The 23,380-nt window shown below is 42.5% G+C and overlaps 1 protein-coding gene across 1 annotated transcript in view; it reads right to left on the reverse strand.

Annotated features, from left to right (window-relative positions):
- irs2b (insulin receptor substrate 2b) overlaps window positions 1–8,392 on the reverse strand; it is a 16,260-nt gene extending 7,868 nt beyond the window's left edge. The window contains exon 1 of the mRNA XM_065962140.1: window positions 4,825–8,392. Within this exon, the coding sequence (XP_065818212.1) occupies window positions 4,825–8,143 (3,319 nt within the window). The 5' untranslated portion in view covers window positions 8,144–8,392. The remainder of the gene's footprint in view (window positions 1–4,824) is intronic.
- Between the last annotated feature and the right edge of the window lie 14,988 nt (window positions 8,393–23,380).

Genomic DNA, 23,380 nt, shown 5'->3' on the forward strand with positions numbered 1-23,380 from the left:
ACGTTCCTCTTACATTTAATGAGTAATTGTTTAGTAGCCATCTTCTTTCTCAGATGTCAGACTTTCCAAACAGTTCAAGAGCACAAAATGACAAAACTCATTTAAGGACTACAACTCCCATCAGTATCTGATTAGTATTTTCCAGCTTAAGCCTGCTGGTTTCTATGATTGTTGTATCCCCAGTTTTCCGTTCTGCCACATTCTCTGCTTCTTTGTGTACAGGTAGCCATGGCAACTGAAGAAGATGAAATGATTTTGGAATTGGAGCTGATAAATATTCAGCAGCAGTGGACTTTCTAAAAATGCTGTGATATCGCAAATGATGTACATGCAGGGAAAAAATACGATGCTACCCAGCAGTCCAATCAGAGGGCTTACAGTTGCGTTGTTTTGATGCGTAGTTACATTTTTGAGGAGGTGCATGTCAGACTATACTTGTGAAGGCTGCTTCAGAGGCTGCAGAGCTACGAGTACCTAAAGCATAGATTTGACGCAGAAGTATAAATCAGACTTTACTTCACTAGGGCTTTTACTTAAAGGCTTTATATGTGATTTTTTGATCCAGCAGATGTCGCCCTTGAGCACCAGCATGAAACCAAAACAACTGGCGCTGCATTGTTGTGTTAGCATGCTAACGCTAGCCATCTTTATTATGCTGGTATCTTCACACTGCATGTAAATTTACCTGAAATGAGCGTGATCTAGAAACACAGTTAAGCAGTGAGTACAGTATGTTATTCTTCTTTTCTCTAGTCCCTCAATTAAACAACTTTTATACACAAGGGGAGGAGTCAGCCGGCCGTCCTGGCGATGTAAACAAAGTGAAGATAGGACTCTGAAAACTCTGAAAACATCACAGACAGTGGGACTCGGGTGTTACACCCATTGTAGACAGTCATGACTCACAGAGTTATTTTCAGAGGATATACTTGATTTCTATATTTAAGTGTGAAAAATCACATAGAAAGACTTTAAGAAGAATTGGAAAAGATGCTGATGACTTACTTTCGGTCAATCATGATGTCCTTTATTCTTTGCACATTTAAACATTTCTAATAGATCCCTTTAGAGATGTCTGGTATTTGCAGTGTGAAATAAAGAAAGTTTCAGGAGTCTTTTTCAGGTTGCTAATCAGATTGCATCATTAGACAAACCTCTATTGGCCTCTAGTGTGAAAAGCCACTCAAAGAGAAAAAACTACAGGGGAAGAAATTACTGAAACGCACCATTGTGGAAAGGTGTGTGTGTGTGTGTGTGTGTGTGTGTGTGTGTGTGTGTGTGTGTGTGTGTGTGTGTGTGTGTGTGTGTGTGTGTGTGTGTGTGTGTGTGTGCAGATGGGGAACATTGGAATGACTTCTGAAAAACAGAAACCAAAGAAAAGACGAGGAGACACAGGAGGATAAAGAGAAGGGATGGTGGGGGGGGGGGGGGGGTTAGGTTGTGTAGCTTCTTGAAGCAGCCTGGCCACACCCCCATCTTCTCCCCTGTTGTTGTTGTGTGGCAGATGGTGGCCAGTCATTAGGGTATTGTCACTCTCCTCTGACGGGCCAGATAACCAGTGAGCACTGCTTGGCGGGGCAGGTGCAAAAAAAAAAAAAAAAATCCTGAACCCCACCCCCCACCTCTACCTCTACCATCTGCTGATGTCTGTGTATATGTACGCACAGGGGAGAGGATAAAGTAGAAATGTGTGTGTGTTTGGAGAGAGCAGTTTGGGGCCAACAAATGAAAGAATGGCACAGAGAGTTTGATGATGATCAATTTCATCAGAGAAGAAGAAACGAGGCTAAGACGACATTAGTGGGATGATAAAAAAAAAAAGAAGTGTGTCGGAGAGGTGTGTTGTTAAACATTTTTTATATTTAAGACGGGACTGGGACTAAAAAGTTGTGAAATGAGTCTGTTTGGTAGCATGGCTTGTGCAGATTTTCTGGAAAGCCGTCTACAGCAATATCTACACCCTGACTCACTCACTGGTTCAAAGGTCATGAAACTGCCGGCATGGCCAGAAGGCATATACTGAAAGCTAAACAGCCCCCCCCCCCACCTCCCCTGCTGCCCCATCACCTCCCCTCTCCCCTGCATGTCACGTCAGAGGCCAAAACCCCAAACAACAACAGTGAAAGCTACATCACCTAACGGACTCTTTCCTCCCAGAGACATGTGAAAACCTCTACACACACACAGACGGGGGGGGGGGGGGGGGGGGGGGGGGGGGGGGTGCTTACACATTTGCATGTTAGTGGAGCAGAGGAGCAAAGTCTTACCTCCCTCTCTCTCTCTCTCTCTCTCTCTCTCTCTCTCTGTCCTCCTCAAACACTGCATTAGCTTCAGAGGCCAAATGAGGACAGGTGATTTCCTAATCCACCACTTCAAATTGTTTCTCAGCGGGGAATGCAAACGGTTGGCTTCGAGAGAATGTGGTCGAGCCCGTCATCTCGTAGTAAACACTCTACTAGGCTCTCCTTTTTTTCTCACACACGCAACAGACGTGGATTTTTCTTCTTTTTTTTTTAATGACAATATCCATGTCTCGCCCAGTCACAAAAGCTGCTGGTTTGCATCCCTCATCAGGGCTGACTCATTCACTATTATGTGTAAGGATGTTAGTTTGTTTGTTGGTCAGGAGGGGCTTACATAACCAGGAGGCAGTAACAGAGGATCTGATCTCATTGCTTTCTGTGTTTCTTTTCTTCCTTTTACTCCCCCTCACTCTCCCTCCCTCCCTCCCTCCCTCCCTTCAGCAAACAGCTCAATACGTTAAAAAACAAAGCCAAGTCATCCATCCCCCTTTCTTTCTTCCCCCACCTGTCTTCCTCTTCCTCACCCTGCTCAACAGAGGTACAAAAATTCAATATTTGGACCCCTTTCTTCTGGAAAAAACACAAAAGGCTCAAGACACAGCCAAGCGATGGGATAATAATTGTCGGCCTCACAATAGGTGCGAGGGTCTACATATGGGTGCTGCTTGCTCGTCGAAGAGTGGAACACAACAAAAGATAAGCGAGCACTCACTCTTTTCTAAAACCGTTTCTTTGTTTGTGAAGTTGCTCTCAGTTAATGAAAAAAGAATCCTTCAATCCAGAATCCTCCCCACCCCCTCCCCTCCCCAAAGTCCATCCCACCAGGTTAGAAAAACAAGTGAGTATTCACCTCTCCCAGCAACCTTTGCACACTACCCCACATTCCAGTCCTGAAACCCGGTACCTGACAATTGATAAACAACTGACTCACTTGTTTTTCTGGGGAACTTGATGACTCGCACCGAGCCCCACGCTGGCTGCGCTGGCAGTGTGAGACCCGGCTGAGTCGAGAGAGAGACATTTGTGAAATCACAAACAACGATTAACTCTTGTATTTCCCCCGTCAGCCTCATTACAACTCCTAACTCAGAATAATCCTGTCAGTATTTTCTTTTACAAACAACTTCTAAACCCAGTAAAAATGCTCGACCATTAAGTAATGCATGAAAAGCCCTCTGGAGCAACAGAGAACAAAAATGAGGTGAAAGGTAATATTCTGATAATCATCCTGACAAAGAGGCTCAGTCAAAAGCATTTCATGGATTTTTGACACACATACCAGCCTTGTAAAAAAAGCTACATAACACTGTGTTACAAAATAATACATCTTGTGTAGTGCTGCATGCGTCACTAAATCAAACTCCATGTTTTTTTTAAAATACTGACGTGTATAAAACTGCGTCACTGAGGGGAAGACCAGAGGAGACCATTCACACAAACACACAGCCGCAGCATCAAGCCGGACAGAATTAAAAAAAAGGAACAAATCCAGACAGAGTTTCAAAATAAAACTTTCAAAATAAAGAAAAAAAAAGAAAAAAAGATTAAATATTTTTATATGTCAAGTAAATATGGGTGAAATACAGCTGCTGTTTTATTTTTTGAGAATGAGAATTACTGTACATAGATTTTTTATTTTTTTGGTTTAATAAGTGTTAAAGCTTTCAGTTGTTTTTGTTTTTATTTAGAAAGAGACACGCTCGTTTTTCTGGTGCTGCTGCTATATGAATGCTAGGTCAAAGAGCAAACCAAAAGCCCTTCTCAGCATCTCGAAGCCTTGAGATTTGTCCATGTGTCATGGGCGTGACGAGTAGGTGACTAATCCTATCTAAACATCGCAGCCTACACCCAACAGCAACTTTCATAACAACTTCCCTCTGCTCCAGCAGCACTGCGTTTACACACTGACAAACTGCACGGCCCGACACACACACACATGTCAGTATGTAGCCACTGGTCAAATAACAATGTTTTCTGTATTGAAATGAAAAAACAACCTCCAACACTGCAGGGTTTTTTTAAATTACATGTTAAGTTACACATTTGGTCAGTACTATTAGCCTTAATTTGAAAGGCAAGAAAATGTGACCTCCTAAGAAACAGTATAATGGAAAATCCAGGCACAAATAAAACTACAATGTGATAATACAGACGTCCAAGAAGAAAAAAAAACAACAACAACAACACACTTTTAACCAGCTGTCATAGGATACAAAGTCCAGTCAGAGTTATAAAAAAGCTAAGCTAAGCTAACTGACAAACAAATTAAGCTTGATTGTTCCTTTTATCTTTTCCTAAGGACAAACATTATTTTCCACTTTGGAAGTAAAAACCAGCTCAGACCTGCTGCTTAGCAACCAGCAGCCTATCTCTGCAGAGTATACAGCAGCACCCTAAGGCGGATCTCTATCCTACTCGAGCACCACTCCCTTCATGAATGAAAACCAGAATGAATGAGTGTGTGTGTGTGTGTGTGTGTGTGTGTGTGTGTGTGTGTGTGTGTGTGTTTGAAAACACTCACCTTTGACAGCAGCAGCAGTCTCCTTGAACCCGAGGCTGGCATAGGGGCTCGTGTTAAAACCATTCATGCCCCCCTTGCAGCCACAGGCGGTCTTGAACCTCAGGAGTCCGTCGGAGTCCCCTATCCTGCACCCTCCGAGGTTTCCCTCCATCAAGTTTAAGGCAATGTAGTTAAGTCCGTTTTGATAACCGGCCGACATCTCCCTGCACATGGGGCTGTTGCTGCCGTAGTCCTCGTCCGGCCCCTCGGTGCTGCAGACGGTGCGGGACACGTTCTCCACGGAGGCCGAGCTGTGCCGCTTGGTGTCGTGGGCGAAGGACGGGCACACGGGGGTGACGGTGGTGGTGGAGGAGAAGGTCTCGGAGCTGTGCCGCCGCCGCCCCTGGGGGTCGGCCCGGATCACTTTGGCCCCTCTGTGCGGGTCCACGAGGGTGACTGATAATGAAGGCCCCGCGAGTAGGAAAGAGTCCAACGGCGGCACAGGTGGAACCCCGTTGACGATGATGCTACTCTCCAGGCTGAGTCTCTTGACACCCATGGTGGGGCTGGTGGGGAGGGGGGCGGCGTCGGTGGTGCAGAGAGCAGGTAGGGGTGCAGGAGGGCTGAAAGTCATCTCGGTGTAGTCATCCTTGACTGCAGCCGGCTGACACACCAGGCTCACCTGCTGCTGGAGTGGATACTCCTCTCCCATCCCCCGCTCTACCTCTATGCTCTTTTCCTCTTTTTCTTCTACGTTCTGCTGGGCGCTCACAAGACCGGGGCAAGTCAAGACCTCAGGCGTGCACTTAAGGCTCCCCGTGGAGGGGGAACCCCCGGTTTGACTCGAGGAGCTGACGTCCACATTAGCATAGTCTGAGAGAGGTGAGGACGCCCCCTCTGCACACACCAAGCTCTCTGACACCGCAGATGACAGCTGGTGGTGGGCGGCACTACCAAAGTCTATGTTGATGTACTCTCCAGGGCTGCGTGGCTCTGAGGGAAGGGGGTGCTCGCTCATGCACGGCAGAGTCCGTAAAGATTCCAGCGCCAGGCGAGTGGGGCGACCCACCCTGCACCGATGTACCAGACCTCCGTCCACCCGAGTCGCCCTGTGGGGGAACGGCGCAGAGGAGGGGGTGTTCGGTGTCACCGGAGACTTGTCGGCCTCAGGGTCTCCTGGGGAAACGGGGCAGTAGTTGGACTCTTCTTCTATCCGCTGCCTCTGTAAACTCATCACCACATACTGGTCTGTGTCCGTGGACCCGCTGCGCTGCAACTGGCCTTTGAGCAAGCGCGGCAGAGAGCTGTGAGAATAAGGCTGTCGGTGAGGCTGCTGGAGGTGGGGGTCTCCTCCTGGGGGGCTGAGGATGAAGTCCGGGGGCGTGAGGGACACAAGGGAGTCGACGGGAGACATGTTCAGGTACTCTCCGTTGGTGAGCTTTCCATCGGCGCTCTCCACCGACATCTTGGCTCCACACCACATCCGCATATAACCGCTATCCTCCAAGGAGACACTAACGGGGGAGTCGGTGCGCGGGGCCAGCCCGGCCGAGGAGGAGTGCGACCTGGGGTTGATGATCTGCTTCGGTGCGGAGACACACATGGGGCTCATGGGCATGTACGGGTCATCCTTGGATCCTGGCGTCTGAGGAGCCACGCCTGGCATCATGGGCATGTAGCCGCCGTCTCCTTTAGCATTGTTAGCGCTGATTGGCACGTCCCTGTAGTCGTCGGGGTAGATCCCTTTAGGGGAGGCGGTGAGACACCTGCGAGAAGAATGGCTTCCACTGTTGTAGGTCGCCCTCATAAGGGTGTACTCGTCCAGGGAGGCCGAGGATACCTGAGGGGGACCTCGCTGCTGCCGGGGAGTAGTAAGGGAGTATGTGCGCTTCCGGTATGCCTTTTCCAGCTCCGGTAACCGACGGTAACCGTTCTGCTTCTGCCGCTCCATCACCATGTAGCCATCGAGCTCGCTGCCGTCCCGGGAGGGCGGGGTGTCCGCTTTGAGAGACTCTGGAGTGTTGCTCCGCATGGTGAGCGGTAGTCTCAGGTCCCGTGCGTCCGCGGGACTGGAGCCGTACTCCTCGCACGATATGAAACCGGCGTCGCTGGGGGAGGCCGAGAAGGAGGCGCTGCAGCTGGAGGGGCGAGGGGCGCCGCCGTCCGGGCACGAAGACAGATTCCCCAGGCTAGGGGCGGCCATGGGAGGGGAATGAGACAGGGACATGGACATGGACTTACTGTGCTGGAGGGAAGAAGATTCAAATGTCCGACAAGGGCGAGCTGTAATGGTGTGAGACCGGCTCAGGAGGGTCCTGTGCACCCCCGGGCTTAGGGGGCTGTCAGTCACCGATATGGGGCGCGTCATGGTGCCATCGCCCTCGCTGGCTGTGCGTATCCGACAGGAGGAGAATTTGCTCACAGGAGAGGTCGCAGCCATGCTGTCAGTGCGAGACCGCCGGGGAAGCCCCGTCTGACTTGGGGGGAGGTGGTTGAGGTGCCTCCGCGTCGGCACAGAGATGGGGTTCGTACCGGATGACTGGCTTTTGCTGCGCGGACGGAACTCCGACAGCTCCTTCATGGCTTTCATCGCCTCCAATATAGTTTCGTGTATATTCTGCGCCACCACGGAGTCGTCCGCCTGCATCCATAACTCCCCCGGTCCCGTGGCTGCAGACCGACCAACCTCGATGAAGAAAAAGCTGTCAGAGTGGCCGCACCTCCGGATATTCATCAGCTGTAAAATGACGGAGGCGATCTCCGTGTTGAGCTTCACAAAGCTGATAGTCCGACTGGAAAGACAGAGTCTGTACACCCCGGTCAAATTCCTGCTTTGCCCCAGGCCTTTAGATTTCAGAATGACTTGCCATACCTCTTTATAGGCGGCGGAAACCGGCGTTATTACCCCGTAGCTCGCTTCGTCGAAGCCAACAAGCGAGGAGGCAGAGTTGGACGCCGAGCCGTCGCACACTTTCCCCTCTCCCATTAGATCCGTCAGCTCCCGGTACCAACTCTCCTGCTCCTGCTCGTTGTCTGCAGCCACGGCGAAATACTCATCCTTGGTGTAAAGAGCGATTAGGAATTTGTGTTTTGCGTCCGCTCTCTTGTTGATATTGAGGCAGCAGTCCAGAGGAATAACTCTCTTCGCGGCTGATTTGTTTTTCCATTTCTTCTCGCTCTCGTAGTACTCCAGACGCGCAGGGAAACCTTCGCACTGCTCCTTTAAAACGAAAAAGCGCTTGTGTCCGTGTTTCTGCTTCTTCAGATACCCGCATTTCTTGATATTGTTTGTATTGCTGGGTAATAACGGCTGCTCTCCCGTGTTTGGCGGACTCGCCATCCTCGTCCTTCGTCGCTCTCAGACACAATGCTTTCCCCCTTTCCCTTCGAGTTGCTGAAGAAAAACGACGCGCTTTTCTTTTTTCTTTTAATCCTCTATTTTCCAGAGAGCCGGTTGAGCGTACGCGTTCGTCTTCTTCCAAAGCTGGCCAATAAATAACACATGTCGGCTAAAGTCTCCGTAACCGAGGAGGAGGAGGAGGAGAGGGGGGGGAACCAAACATGTGACGATCTACACATCCAGAGCTCGTTTAAAAAAAAAAAGAAACGAGGGGGGGAAAGGAGAAGGAAAAAAAAAATACACACACCGACAGTGGGCGGTGCGCACCCAGCTCATTGGGCTTATTGGTGGAAACGGCATGAATGCTAGAGTGAGATGGCCCTGTTCAAAGAGAGAGAGAGAGAGAGAGAGAGAGAGAGAGAGAGAAGGAAATAAATCCCTCCTACTATAACTCTGCCCTCTCCCGTCTCTTTTGAGCGTAGTCGTTCAGGACTTTATTTAGAGCAGCATGGTCCTGTGATCCCACAATGACTAGTGATACCTTTTTTTTTCCCTTTTATCTAAATATACCAAACGAGATGTTATAATCTAACCCAAAAAAAACAGAATTTGCGTCATTTAAGAATTTGAGGTGGATTATAAAATACATTACAATAAATAGTGACCTAAATGTGTGTGGTCCCCCTCATTTTATTAATTAATAAACATTTTTTTGTGTCTTTCATCGACGTTTTATATAACATTTTGCCATGTCAGAGCTTGTCTGTAGAGGCAGTCCGTCCCTACAACTAGTAAACACCTCATAGTCGAGACTGCAGCTCTGTCACTATTTAATATTCCCTCTGCGTCGCCTTACAGGAATACAGTCAGGGTATCAATTGGATATTCTAGCCTTGCTTTCCTTTTTGGTTGTAGTGAAAGTACCAAAGTATTCATGATAAACAAGTAGTATGCAGGCTGTAGCTACACAACACACAGGGAAGGGCAGACATAGTGCAGTGTGCTTTATTGCGTAACACGCTCGCCTACTGCTTTATTCATGTTTGCCAGCAGCTCCTGGGATAGCTCTGCTCAGCTACAGACTATATTTGTCTTTCCCATTCAGAAAGAGCACGACGACGCGACAGATATGAATCCGGATGTGGAAGTGTCTCCAAAACGTTTAAGGTGGGAGTGGTGGCTGAAACTTAATGCACAAACAAAAATACCAACCCCTCTTTTTTTGAGCAAAAACAGAGGAATGAGGGAATGACCCATATAAGGCTGGAATGAAAAACAAAAAACCCCTCTGATCATGATGATGACGTAAAATATCTTCAGATCGGAGTGCGTCAGTAGCTGGTTCGTGTGCGTAATGATGAAACGTTTGAGCCAACTGGGTACCGTGGTGTGTGTGGAAGATGATGAAAGTTTTGTACACTGACAGCAGACTGAAACAGGAGAGGCTGGCTGGCTCCTGCTTCCTGAGGGGAATAATATGGGATTCACCTCCTCCCTGCTCCTCAGGAAGAGGAGGTGGATAGCAGATTAGATGAAGTAAACAGACTGTCATAGAAATCAAACTTAGTCAGGACAAGTGAATAATTGGGGATTAATCTAAATTTCCAAAGCAACTCAACTCACCTTAACCTGGAAGCCATTTTTTCTTTACCTTCGTGTTCAACTCTGAATCTATTCAAAAGTACACTCAGTTCACTGCACATTGCACATACTGCACATTTCAAGTTTACTTTTTCTTAAAATTTTATTCTATTTACCACTTTGTTTTGTACCTTTTGCACTATTTAGAATGTATTACTGTAAATATTATTTATCTTATTTTACCTTATTTTATTTTATCTATTTTACCTTATTTTGGTCGTATTGCACCGCGGGACGGAGACAAACACAATTTCGATTCCACTGTATGTCTGACATATTTTGAAATTGACAGTAAAGTTGACTTTGACTTTGATGTTGACGTTCAGATATTTGAACAGTGTTTCACGAGCTTACATAGCTACTCTATTCCAGGTCTTAGGTTAGGTTATGGTTTTAGGTCATTGAAGTGTATTATATTTGACAACAATTGACATTTTACTTGATTAGCTAATGAAAATCGCTTGATAGTCAACATTTAGAGGGTTATCCGGGTACTTTTCAAGGCAAAACAACATGCTTCTATTTCTATTATCTAAATATACCAAACAAAACAACATGGTACGTAGGTTCAGTGCACTGACAATGGATAGGCCTACTGTTAGCATTTAGCCTCATCCTAGCTAACACTGATTTAGAAATTCCTTGATAACATTACCTATGCTATGTATTTCTGCCTTTTCCATTTTATTGTCACCGCTACCAAATTGTAGGCTAGCCTTTAGCGTCTTCCTAGCTAACAGTTAGATTATTTAGTAGGCTAACAGCTTAATGCTAACATTAGTTGTTGTTTGACTATTGCTGATTCGTCATCAAATGTTGTTTCAGCTTGAAATATGTCTAGACTTACCCCGTGGATTTTCACTGTGCATTGTCTTTAAAGTTGCTGATGAATCGAAAAGCAGTCAAATTAATATGTCTGACTAATACTGATATAAAACTCTAAACACAACATTATAGTTCTATCATAAAGTCATTTAATACCACCCTGACCTCTATAGATGACCTCTGTGCAAATGGTCAATGTAGCTGTCATATAACTGTAGTGCCAAATGTTAATATTCAAATATCCTGTGTTGAAAACGTGTTGAAAGGAGCCCCCTACCCCCCACCGTATCCTTCTTTTTCTTTACATCCACAGTGCTGGCTCAGCAACAAACCACCTCAGCAGCAAGGTCAATTACCATACCCGGTGCAGGTCAATTATGCCAACAGAAGCAATGATTTGACTTCTGCCACTGTGGAAAAAGGAATCAAATCAGGTAACAACCCCACACAACCTGTCCCTCAAATAACCTTTAGCTTACATATTCAGCCCAGGGGCAGAGATGAGTAGATTTTGTGTTCTGTGCTGTTGTTTTCTTTTCATTATTTGAGGGAGCCTTGCCTTAAGTGCTATAAAGGCATATTGATAAAAATAGAGCTGGCTGCCTGAACCTCCTCGGCTCAGATATCTCCATGTAGGATAAAGGAGGGTTCCCTGTCTGTTGATATTATGTTTCCTACAGGACAGATATAAGCTCTCAGAAAACTAAACAACTACTGCAGAATGATTTTATAGTGAATGTAGAATTTACCATGTTTAGCTGCCTAAACCTGTAACAAATGATATAGACTCTTACTGGAACAGCGTTTTACATCTTTGACGACTGGCCTTGAATAACACCATGACCTGACTCTATCAAGAAACAGAAACTGAGTGGGGGTAGTGTGAAGCAAAAACAGGGGCTGAAGGAGTGAATCTTTCTTTTTTTTTGCATAACCCATGAAGCATAAAAAAATGCAAATCAGCCGTCTATAAAATACCAATAAGGTGGGCGATTGTCCCATAAACTGTGCGGCTCGCAAACACAATCTGCCTGTGTCTGTGACGCGTCCTTCGTCTTTTCTTAGGTAACTACATGAATATTTATCACCCTGTGATTTAAACAGCAGGGTGTATTAATTTACAAGTTAATTAAACGGCCAGCTGATTCTGATTTACAAGGCTTTAAATGGGCTCTCTCATCGTCTCCTGGTATGCACCCATTAGGCCCTTATAGGTTTATTTATTTAGGGAAGGAGAGAGGTGTTCCTTTAAGGCTGCATCGTCTCAAAGCACACTTGTCAGACTCGCTCTCCGGATTTATTTCCTTTTTCCAGTAAAAGCAATGTAATACTACAGTTTTATATGTGAGCAAATAATCAAACAGGGTCGAATAAGCAGTAAAATAGATTGTCTAAATTCACTCAGTAGCTTGTCACTTTGCACACTTAATCTCATTTAGGCTCTTAAGGCTGGCCTTTAAATACAAACAGCCTTGCTGGCTCCATTTGCTGAGTCACAAGCACATAATGCCTCAGTCACCCACCGCACTGTCACTGTGTGCGACGATTAGTTTCATAAGCTTTCAAAAAGCAGATTAGAATAGCCGATTTGATGAGATAAGATTAGGGACAAGCAGCAGGAGGGGGGGTAAAGATTAAGCCCAGTCATACTCCACTCACTGCTACATAAGGCCCCATCAAAAGAGCAGCACAAACATGTACTGTCGATGACCAAACATACCTCAATGTCTCCTTCCAACCTCTGCTTCATCTCATTAACCGAAGAAGGCAAAACAGATTAAAGCTGCAGCCTCGGGTGTGTGCTTCATATTGTTGTATCACTGTTGTTTTGATGTTTTGGATCTAAATATCATCCTGTTGTTATTAACTTTCTGAGCAGGGGATATTTATGTGTTTTTTTTTTTTCAGGGCTGTTGTTTTAGAGACCAGACAGATTGGATAGATTAACCTTTTTTATCAGAGGCCATTTACTCAGCTAACTCCATGTTGTGTCGGGTGTCCTTTTTAACAGCACAATGAAAATAAATAATGTTGTTTTGTCGACTTGTTGCTTAATTACAATTACTATTGCCTAAAGAAACAGCTGTTCAAGGTTGTTGAATACCCCCATCCCCACCCACCCCCCAAAAAAGAATATTTCTTATGTTTTATACTTCTTCAAACGGGAGCTTCTTGGTGTTCAGATCTTGTTTTGCTTCTCTTCACTTATACTCAGTGTTTGAAATAGTCTTACAATATCCCTCCAAAATCTACAATGAGTATCTTTGGGTTTCTGTCATTTGTGTTTGTTTTTAATAAGAGTGAGCGAGACCATTTTGGGGTCCAACTGACCCCAAACAGAAGTAATATTACAACACGCAGGATAGATAACTGAAGTTTTCTATTTCTGGGAAAATACTCATTTGAAAACAAATTCCATACTGTTCAGTCAAACAACCCATATCAAGTATTAGATATCAAATATTTCCTTATTTTCCTGCTTATGTTCGAGGTTTAAGTTTTGTTTTTGTTATGGTATCATTGTTTGAAATGGATTGAGTGTCAAAGGGAGGGGCTATGCTGTTCTACACATGACGTGGTTTTAATGGATGAAACGATAAAATAATATTTTGCCATTATTATTAGTATGTGAACAATATTGGGGTCTGTGAGCTCCTAACAGAGAGAAGGTTAAGCTAGTGTCAAAGGTTCAAACTACGCTGTGTGGAAAACATCACTCTTTTATTTCTGTTGGGATTTCTCATTAAAGCAGGAAGCGCTGAGCGGCTTCTTTTAAGCTTGTCCCTTTTTCAAACATTGTTCCCTTCTAACCGTGTAATTTCTTCAGCCCACTCTTGTAACCGGGTAATGATAATGGAGGTTGTTTTCTGAGCTCTTGAGCACATGCCATATAGATCGTTCTGTTCAATCTCATGTTGTCTCCCTATAATTGACTCGATTCTCTAATCAATACAGCAAACGTGAAATTGAAATTTCTTTAGAGTTAATTTTTGTGCTGATTGATCACAAGCGGGCAGAGCGGGAGGGAAGGATGGCATGTGCCGATGGAGATCTTTGTGTTATCGAACATGACTGCAGGCGCCTTTATTGAACCACAGCACGGAGTGATTACAGGTTTTTGATTACTTCAGTTAACCAATTCATCAAGATGGATGTAATCTAAGTTTGATTAATCTGCAAAATTGAAGACAGAGTCTGCAATGTTGCGTAAAATAGCGCTTGAAAGTCAATTATAGCGGTTGCAGTGTTGAGTTCAGGGCCTAACTTACATCGTATAAAAAAGGTGATAGAATTAGGTAATTGTTTTTTTATCATACAGAAGCTTTACCCCAGTTAGTTGGATGAACTTTAAAATATTTGTTAATTGATTAGAAACATCTTATTGTTTTAATTCAGATTCAGATTCTTTATTGTCCCACAAGGGGAAATTTGCGTTGCAACAGGAGCACACAGAAGACCAGAAACACAAAGACAACATCACCATGAAACATAAACCAAAACGAATTGGAAAATCAGACAACACAGCAAAATATAAAATAAAAATAAAAACAGTGCAATAAAAACAGTCAAGAGCCCGGACCAGAATGGAAATTCAAGTTCTTAAAGTGCAAAGTGGAGGTGTGCAAATGTGCAAAAAGAGCAACAAATAGCTAATTGTTGTTTAACATATTAATTGCTCTTTGTAAAAATGAGACCTGGAGTCTTTTAGTCTTCCTGACAGGAGCTCTAAAACGACGACCTGAGGGTCAAAGGTCAAACTCACTGTGAAGTGGGTGATCTGGGATCACAAGTATGGCCCTAGCTTTTCCTCAGGACCTGCTGATTCTACAAGTTCAAAAGCCCAACCTGATGGTGGATTTTCTTCCTTCTTTGAGCCTGTTTCTGTGTTAGGCTCTTTAGTCTGCATGTTTCTGAAAGGTCCAATATAACAAATGCTAGTTGAGTTGAGTAATGCATGTCTGATAAAGAACTGTCAAGCAGTATCTCTCCATGACATTTTCTCGAGACCTTTCCGTTAATTTCCCCTGTTTACCATCATCGCCACCTTATCTCCTTATAATGTTCCTACCTCCTTTTAATACTTTGTTGCACAGACACTCCAAAAAGCCCGGGGGTTTTTCTCATTTCACAGGTCACTGAGGCCGATATTTATTTGATGTGCTCATTAGAAGGGACAGAAGGCATCAGGCAGACACAGCCCCAGCATGCTCATCTGACCGGAAGAGAAACTAATGATAATATGTTTATGTAGGCCGAAGACATATAGACAACATATTTATTCATGAGCATGTCTTGATTCAGCGGCCTGCCATCTGCAATGCTAGCTCTCTCTGTGGCTTGTGATTAAAAACATGATATTCAGGCTCCATAATACCCACATCAGTCATTTGTCATAATTATGCATTAGCGCGGGGAGTCACATGGTTTCTTCTAAATGACGATGATTCATGAGCTCCATCTCAGCTTTGGTCGGAATATCTCCAAAGAAAGAAATAATGAAGTATTGAGTATTTCACACAGAATAACATATCCTAGTTTTTACATTATAAAAACAAAAGTTTACATCTGAGGATTTCCTAGACTTCTATGTCTGGATGACTGGACGCTTGTCTATTGAAGGAGAAATGTAGAACGTTTTTTTTTCTTTCTGCTGCTTTAAAGGCTTTATATGCAATTTTTTTTGATCCAGCAGATGTCGCCCTTGAGCTCCAGCATGAAACCAAAACAACTCGTGCTGCATTGTTGTGTTAGCATGCTAATGCTAGCGATCTTTATTATGCTGGTATCTTCACACTGCATGTAAATTTACCTGAAATGAGCGTGATCTAGAAACACAGTTAAGCAGTGAGTACAGTATGTTATTCTTCTTTTCTCTAGTCCCTCAATTAAACAACTTTTATACACGAGGGGAGGAGTCAGCCGGCCGTCCTGGCGATGTAAACAAAGTGAAGATAGGACTCTGAAAACTCTGAAAACATCACAGACAGTGGGACTCGGGTGTTACACCCATTGTAGACAGTCATGACTCACAGAGTTATTTTCAGAGGAGATACTTGATTTCTACATTTAAGTGTGAAAAATCACATATAAAGACTTTAAATTTTTATCAACTTTTAAGAGTTTTTAAAACAATGCAGCACATCTTATACCAAAAAAATAAAATAAAAATACAGAGCACTTAGGCAGAGCATGCAAGTCATCTCCTAGCATGAGATAACAAAGATAACAAAATAATGCCAAAGACATAAGAGAGGTACAGCCACCAACATGAGTCCATTCTGTGACCTTAGTTTAACATGTTGCCAAAACAGATCCCACATCTCTGTCATCTTTCAAATGTAGGACGTTTGTGTATCATAGCAGTGATTGTTGTATTTCAGTCCACTGCTGCATAGTGATAATCAATGCGTAGATGTTGTTTCCTCAGAGTTAATCACACGGTCCACACAGCGGAAGAAAGATTAAAGGAAGGTGGGTGGCATCTACAGTATTTAAATTGGGACTGATCTAAGTAGGAGTGTGTAGGAAGTTACCCATTCTGGCTTGTCTATGTGTGTGTGTGTGTGTTTGTGTGTGTGTGAGGTTTAAGCGTGCATTGATTTTTTTACTGTGACTTAGCCTCAACTGACCCGCTGATCTAATATTCTTTCCCTCCTCCAAAAAACACGCTCATTCTGTCTTTCGCTTGTTCTATTTGTTTTTACACACACACAAACAGGAAATGCAGTAGTACTCATCACATTTTGTTCCTTTCAGCGTCTAGCATGGGTAACAGAACAAACTGTGTCGAGGAGGGTACATGAGGCCAATACGAACGACGTACAGTCTATTTAAAAAAAGGCAAAAAAATGTCTTCCTGTTTGACCGCTACATTCCAGCATTTCTTGATCTTAAAATAACTCTCCTAAGTGGAAATGTCATGAACGGACTAACAAACAAAATAACTTGTAGGGGCATGACAAATCACACTGGAATGTAACTCTTATTTTACCTAATAAGCCTATTGGGCCAGCTTTTTCTCTTACAGTAGACCTGATGACGTTTATATTTGTTAAAATAGAATACACAACAAAATAAAGTAAATCTGACATTACCCAATCAAAACAGGGACATCATTATTTCTGTTATAACATCACTGAAATGTAAATATGGATTATGCTAACATCGAAGGCATTCTGAATTTCCACTAAGATTCATCTTATGTGTTAAGATGAGATGTTACAAGAGGACAGATTTGAATGCAGCTGAGATTCCTTCCTTAAAGGCTTTATATGTGATGTTTTGATCCAGCAGATGTCGCCCTTGAGCACCAGCATGAAACCAAAACAACTCGCGCTGCATTGTTGTGTTAGCATGCTAATGCTAGCGATCTTTATTATGCTGGTATCTTCACACTGCATGCAAATGTACCTGAAATGAGCGTGATCTAGAAACACAGTTAAGCAGTGAGTACAGTATGTTATTCTTCTTTTCTCTAGTCCCTCAATTAAACAACTTTTATACACGAGGGGAGGAGTCAGCCGGCCATCCTGGCGATGTAAACAAAGTGAAGATAGGACTCTGAAAACTCTGAAAACATCACAGACAGTGGGACTCGGGTGTTACACCCATTGTAGACAGTCATGACTCACAGAGTTATTTTCAGAGGAGATACTTGATTTCTACATTTAAGTGTGAAAAATCACATAAAAAGACTTTAAGGTGTTCTATAAAGGGTTCAAGGGTGTGCCTGAAAGAGGGCCTATATGGTGGCTTTACTCTAACACCATATAGATTTAGTAGAACCTCAACTTACAATTCAAGCTTCACTTAAGGATTTTCAGTTTTTTAAATTTCTTATTGAAAAAGAAAGCTACAATGGCAATTTATTTCATGAAAACCTGTGTCATTTAAATCTCATTATAACAAATCAAATCAAAAAGGGATTCAATTATTCTCTTACTTTAACCATCCATAGTAAACCCCTTAGGACCAATTTATAATATCTGGGCTTACCATTCCTCTAGTGTCACATCTAGAGGCTGCTTTGTATGTGACAATATCCAATAACAGTGGAAAAAAAGTTCTGTTCTCAAACGTGTCTCCTGACACATCAGAATACAGATCGGGTTGATATTGTCATTGTGGAATAATCCAGAGTTGTTGACTTTTTGTCCATAAAAAAAGAGATTCCAACAAACCTCTTCTCTTGCTCAAAGGCTCAAAGCAGATGTTTATTTTTTTCCTCTCTAGCAAAACTGCCTCAGTTTCCCACCGATAAGATCAAGTGGAAACAGAGAGGCACAATTCAATTACCAGTGGTCACTTGAGACACATTTGATATGCATTCGCCTTCAGAAGTAAACAAGAATCCACCTTTAACTGGATGTGGAAAAAAATACATTAGTTCAGGATATAAGTTCTGAAACTATGATTCAGCTTTCACTGTTAAAAGGACAATTTTATAGATTTTCACGTCTACTAACTACGTCTTTTTCCCCTTTTGTGCCATTTTACATAAATGTTGACGGACACAGAGCGACATGAAAGCATAATAAAACAGAGAACACTGCAGGGCTGTCACAATAGTCCATGGAGATGACATGCTTGAGCTCATGCTTTGTGTGACAGTTTCAGCCACAGACTGAATGAAAGTCACTTTAAAGGTCATGTGGTGAACGACCTCATTACCAGATGCTCAAGAAAGGCTGTTGAGGGTTAGATGTGTTGCAACTTCCAGTAAGTGTCCTGACGCACACATTGGCCCAAAATACATTTTTCACTATTATTGGAGAGGGATCAGCTGTAAAGTGGATACACATTTTGGCCATTAACCCCCCCCCCCCCCCCCCCCCCCGCCTCCTCTGAAAAGATTCTTTATATAATCATTTTGGTCTTTATTGTATAATAACATTTGGAAAATCTTGATGAACCGTATGATTGAATAATCTTATCCCATTCATGCATAAGTTTTTTCCATTCCCATTCATGTTTCATTCGTCTCCCAACAGGGCACCAACAGGAAGTGAGTCTCCTCTGCCAGCTGTAGTTTCTGTTGGAGAAGGACTTTAATACAGATTCCCTATATGGGCCTGTTCCACATTAACCCTAATGAAACCTGAAGATGCCACTTCATACTCAAACCAGTTTAACCAGAGTCTGTTAATGGTTGCTTTGGTGGCATGTAAGATTGAATAATCCAGACAAAGACTCTTTGCTGTCAGAATACCTGATGCCTGTAGTTCAGAGTCAAAGAGAAGTTTTACTCCATATCTGCTCTCATGGACTGCGTCTTGTCCAATCAAATCCCTTGGAAGGAAACAACTGTTTTTATTAAATAACACACTCACATAAACAAGTCTCTTTAGCTCCTTTCACACATGAACTGCACTCCTGAAAATTTCCCATAATTTTTGACTGAGCTTCAACTGTGAACACAAACCGCTGGATGTGTCTCACTGACTTCAGCAGGACATTTCCCTGCAGACCTTTGGTAAAATGTCTGCTCAGATGTGTGAATGCAGCAGGTAGTATTCAGGAAAAATCACCACAAGCGAGTTGGAGGTGGGTGATAATGTTTATATCCTGCTATCTGTGCTATTGTCGTGCACTTTACAAAGCTGCTTTATTCCCTTTTCTATAGTGTGACTATGTCCACTTAGACAAAGTAATTGTATGAGATTCAAAGGAGTCTGTTGTGACCTTCACCATCTTGGATATGTTGTAAACATTAGTCTGTGACTTCCACAGGATCCTTGTAATGTCTTGTATTGAAACTCTGTTGTCAAAGCCAAAGACGGCTTCCTCCAACTATGAACTTTAACAAAAGTAAAACGGTTTTCATGTCTCCCCCTTGTTTATCAGAACTTTTAATCCCTTGAGCACAACTCAAAACCCACCTTTTGTCCCTGGCCTAGTTAAGTTAAAACAGATCCAATATTTGATTATTGTTCCTCTTTTTTCTTTCTTTCTATCTTGTTGATGTTGTAGTTTTTAACTTGACTTGACTTGACATGTGTAAAAGAGCAATTCAAGAAGATTTCAGGGGAAGGCTGTTTTAAATAAAATAATAATAATTCTGCGGTGCATGTGTGAACAGGGTTACTGTCATAAAAAGTCTCTATCTCCTTTTAGCTTCCTATTCTGGCTTGTTATACTGACTTGCATCTGCCTGCGTATTACCATGTATGTACCTTGCAGACTTGCACTCAGGCACTGACTGTTACACAAACTGTTTTTAAATTAGTCAGACGCTCATGAGAAGTAGTTTCAGGCAAAACCCCAATTAAAGTAGCTCAAGTAAATATAAGTATAAGTGGCAAAGTAATGACTTAGTAATTGCTTTATGTGTGCTTGTGCATGGTGGTTTCTATAATGGTGCTACTGTATCAATAATTGAGGTGATGATACTACAGTACAGTAAGTTCCAGGATATATTAATGCAGATGTGTGTGTGTGTGTGTGTGTGTGTGTGTGTGTGTGTGTGTGTGTGTGTGTGTGTGTGTGTGTGTGTGTGTGTGTGTGTTGTGTGTGATACTAATGTTAATGAAGACAGAAAAGAGAGCCAGAGAGGTCACACAGTTAAATTATGCATGTAGTGTAATTAGCCAATCAAGTCTTTAAATTAGATGTTGATGGCTCTTTGCCACCAATGAGAAAATGACACTCCATCAGGTCAAAGAGGGATTTTCCCGACGACAGGAGCATCGCTGATGATGAGGAGCACGATTTAGTGTTCATTGTGCACAAAATATGTTAATTTCAGTTAACAACTCCAGCTTTATTTTGATTATGAACTGTGTTTTTTCGGTGTTATTTGTTTGAGCTTTTTGTATTTATTTGTTTACTAATGATGCTATTAGCAGTCAAATAGGTTTTCTGATGTACAGCTGTAATTATATCCTCATTACATCCGCTGATTCAATTGTATTATTAATTATTAATGTCCAGCAATCTAAAGCTTATCTACCATTGTGCCTATGTAGGTTGAATTGAAACACACTAAGTTACCACACATAAAGCACACACATCTGCTACCATGTACCTGCAATATCTGTTTTATTCTATCAACTTAAGACAATGCAAATGTATGAAGACACACTATTTGACACTAACACATTCAGTGCAGTGCATCATATATTTTAGTTTCATAGTTCATCATTGCATTTCTTGCATGGTCACTAAGCAACATTTGATCATTAGGCTTTATTTATCCCTCCGTTTTGTTCATCGTCGTCTCTGATTTACTGCGTTTTCCTGTTATTTAAAGTCTTTATATGCAATTTTTTGATCCAGCAGATGTCGCCCTTGAGCACCAGCATGAAACCAAAACAACTGGCGCTGCATTGTTGTGTTAGCATGCTAATGCTAGCCATCTTTATTATGCTGGTATCTTCACACTGCATGTAAATTTACCTGAAATGAGCGTGATCTAGAAACACAGTTAAGCAGTGAGTACAGTATGTTATTCTTCTTTTCTCTAGTCCCTCAATTAAACAACTTTTATACACGAGGGGAGGAGTCAGCCGGCCGTCCTGGCGATGTAAACAAAGTGAGATAGGACTCTGAAAACTCTGAAAACATCACAGACAGTGGGATTGTATACACCCATTGTAGACAGTCATGACTCACAGAGTTATTTTCAGAGGATATACTTGATTTCTACATTTAAGTGTGAAAAATTGCATGTTTAGCCTTTAAGCCGACAAAATTCTGTATAATGATGCAAACTAACCTGCAGCCCCCCCCAGTTATTATCTTTGTTTTTAAATCAATCTTTCTTGTTCTGTAATAGTAATAAAATCTTATTAGTCAGGGTTCATGATCTTCAAATAACATAAATGATTAGTCGATCACCCCTCACACACACACACAAACACACAAGCGCTCTGTAATCACATTTATTTGAAGTGCAACATACTCTGATTCAAGACATGATGTCTAATAAATTGGACGCTGATAGAGGTTGTAATTTAAATGTACATGGAGACAGAGGGGCTCACGTGATTGTGCACACAGGCTCTGCTAATGAAAGAATCAGTCATAATATCAGACGCACTTATATACATAAATAGATATATTATTTCTACCCTGCAGAGAGAGCGTTCAGGCAAATGATATGAAAAATGACAGTATTTGCTTTTATGCATTTTAAGGGTTATTAATATGATCCCAGCCTCTCTTGATTGTGTGCATTTAAAGGGATAGTGATATGAATGGTAACTGGCTGCACATACGACACACCCACACACACACAAACACACTGCCATCACATGAATATGTAATGAAGTCTACTCTGAAATTAGAAAGATGGAGTTTTACATCATCCCGTCCTCTTCTTCATCTTCATTTTTCTCACTTCCAGTCCTCCTCCCCCATCATCTCTCCTCCTCTTCTTTCTGTGGGTCACAGCCCGGCAGCTCTGAAATATTTAACATTTCTGAATGATCTTGCTTCCATCTTCCTCTTTTACAGTGAATCAGACAGCTTTGCTCCAACCCAGACTCTACATGTTGGAAAAAAAAAAAGAAAGGCTGTTCTCGCAGGCTATTCTTTATATAGACTGTCAGATTCAGTGGCGTGTTGGAGGTGGAGGTGGGTGGAGATCACAGAGGATCACATGTGGGTTATGTAGTAGGGTGAAATACTCTATGTCTGTGTGTGCACATTCATCAGTCAGAGGCTCGCTGTGTGGGTAGCGGCTAGAGGAGTAGTGGAGTGCTTTTGGCAACTACGGGGGCTGGGAGGATGTGAGGAGGTGGAGTGATTGCCAGAGAACACAGGAAACGTCCTCCTCAGGCACTGGACACCCCCTGTGGGACAGACAAGTAGTGATGGTCCGCATCCTCAATCAACAATATCGCTGCAGAACATTTTCACACTGAGCCATTAAAAACTGTAGCAACGTTTTCATGAAAGGTTTTAGGGAGAAGCTGTTTCTGATTGTTCATTCTGAAAGTAGCAACAATACCAGATTATACACTTTTTTTTCTAGTTATTTCATAAAGTGAAAAATGTTCTTTTTCACATATGCATTGAATGCATTTGCAAAATGTCTTGTTTCTTTATCTGGCAAGTGATTCTCTGTTTCTTTTTCCGCCGCTTATTTTAATACAATTCTTAGTTTTACCTTTCCTGGTTTATGGTTAGATGAAAGCTGTTCAGTTACAAATGTTCACTGATATGTTGAGTAACTGACTCTTCCTTCTGTTTACTATCTTTTTTATCTTCCACTTATAAAGATTGGGGTGGGATGGGGGAGGGCAGGAACTGGTTTTATGGTTGATGCAGGCGGGAAGGGTCTTGCTTTTTGTTTTGTTTTGTTTCTTTTGTTTGAGGTGAAGTGTACCTCTTGTGTTTTTGTTTGTCTATTGGGTGTTACTTTAATAAAAATATAAAAAGAAAAACTAAAAAAAACATATGCATTGAATGCACCATAGAATTTGTCCCCACTGGACACAGAAATACAATAAAAAGTGAGTCTCAAAATGTTATAACGTTTTTTCTTAATGCCCACAAATCCCATAAAAATCCCCCAAACCAACAATAAAGTGATTCTTCCAACAAGTTCTGTTTGTTAAGCTAAAGCTATATTTAGCTAAGCCCTGTGGCCATACACATCCATTGTTGAGAAACAACTTAGTATATAAATTGAACTACAACATTGAGCTGGATTGGCATGTTCCACTTATATGGACACTGTACAAGTGGGTCAATCTCATGTAAACACATTGACAGTAAAAAAAAGAAAGTGTAACTTAAGTGCCCAGTCAGCTAAAACCTTTTTTTAAA

Source organism: Labrus bergylta, chromosome 13 (assembly GCF_963930695.1).
Source record: "Labrus bergylta chromosome 13, fLabBer1.1, whole genome shotgun sequence".
Taxonomy (NCBI): Eukaryota; Metazoa; Chordata; class Actinopteri; order Labriformes; family Labridae; genus Labrus; species Labrus bergylta.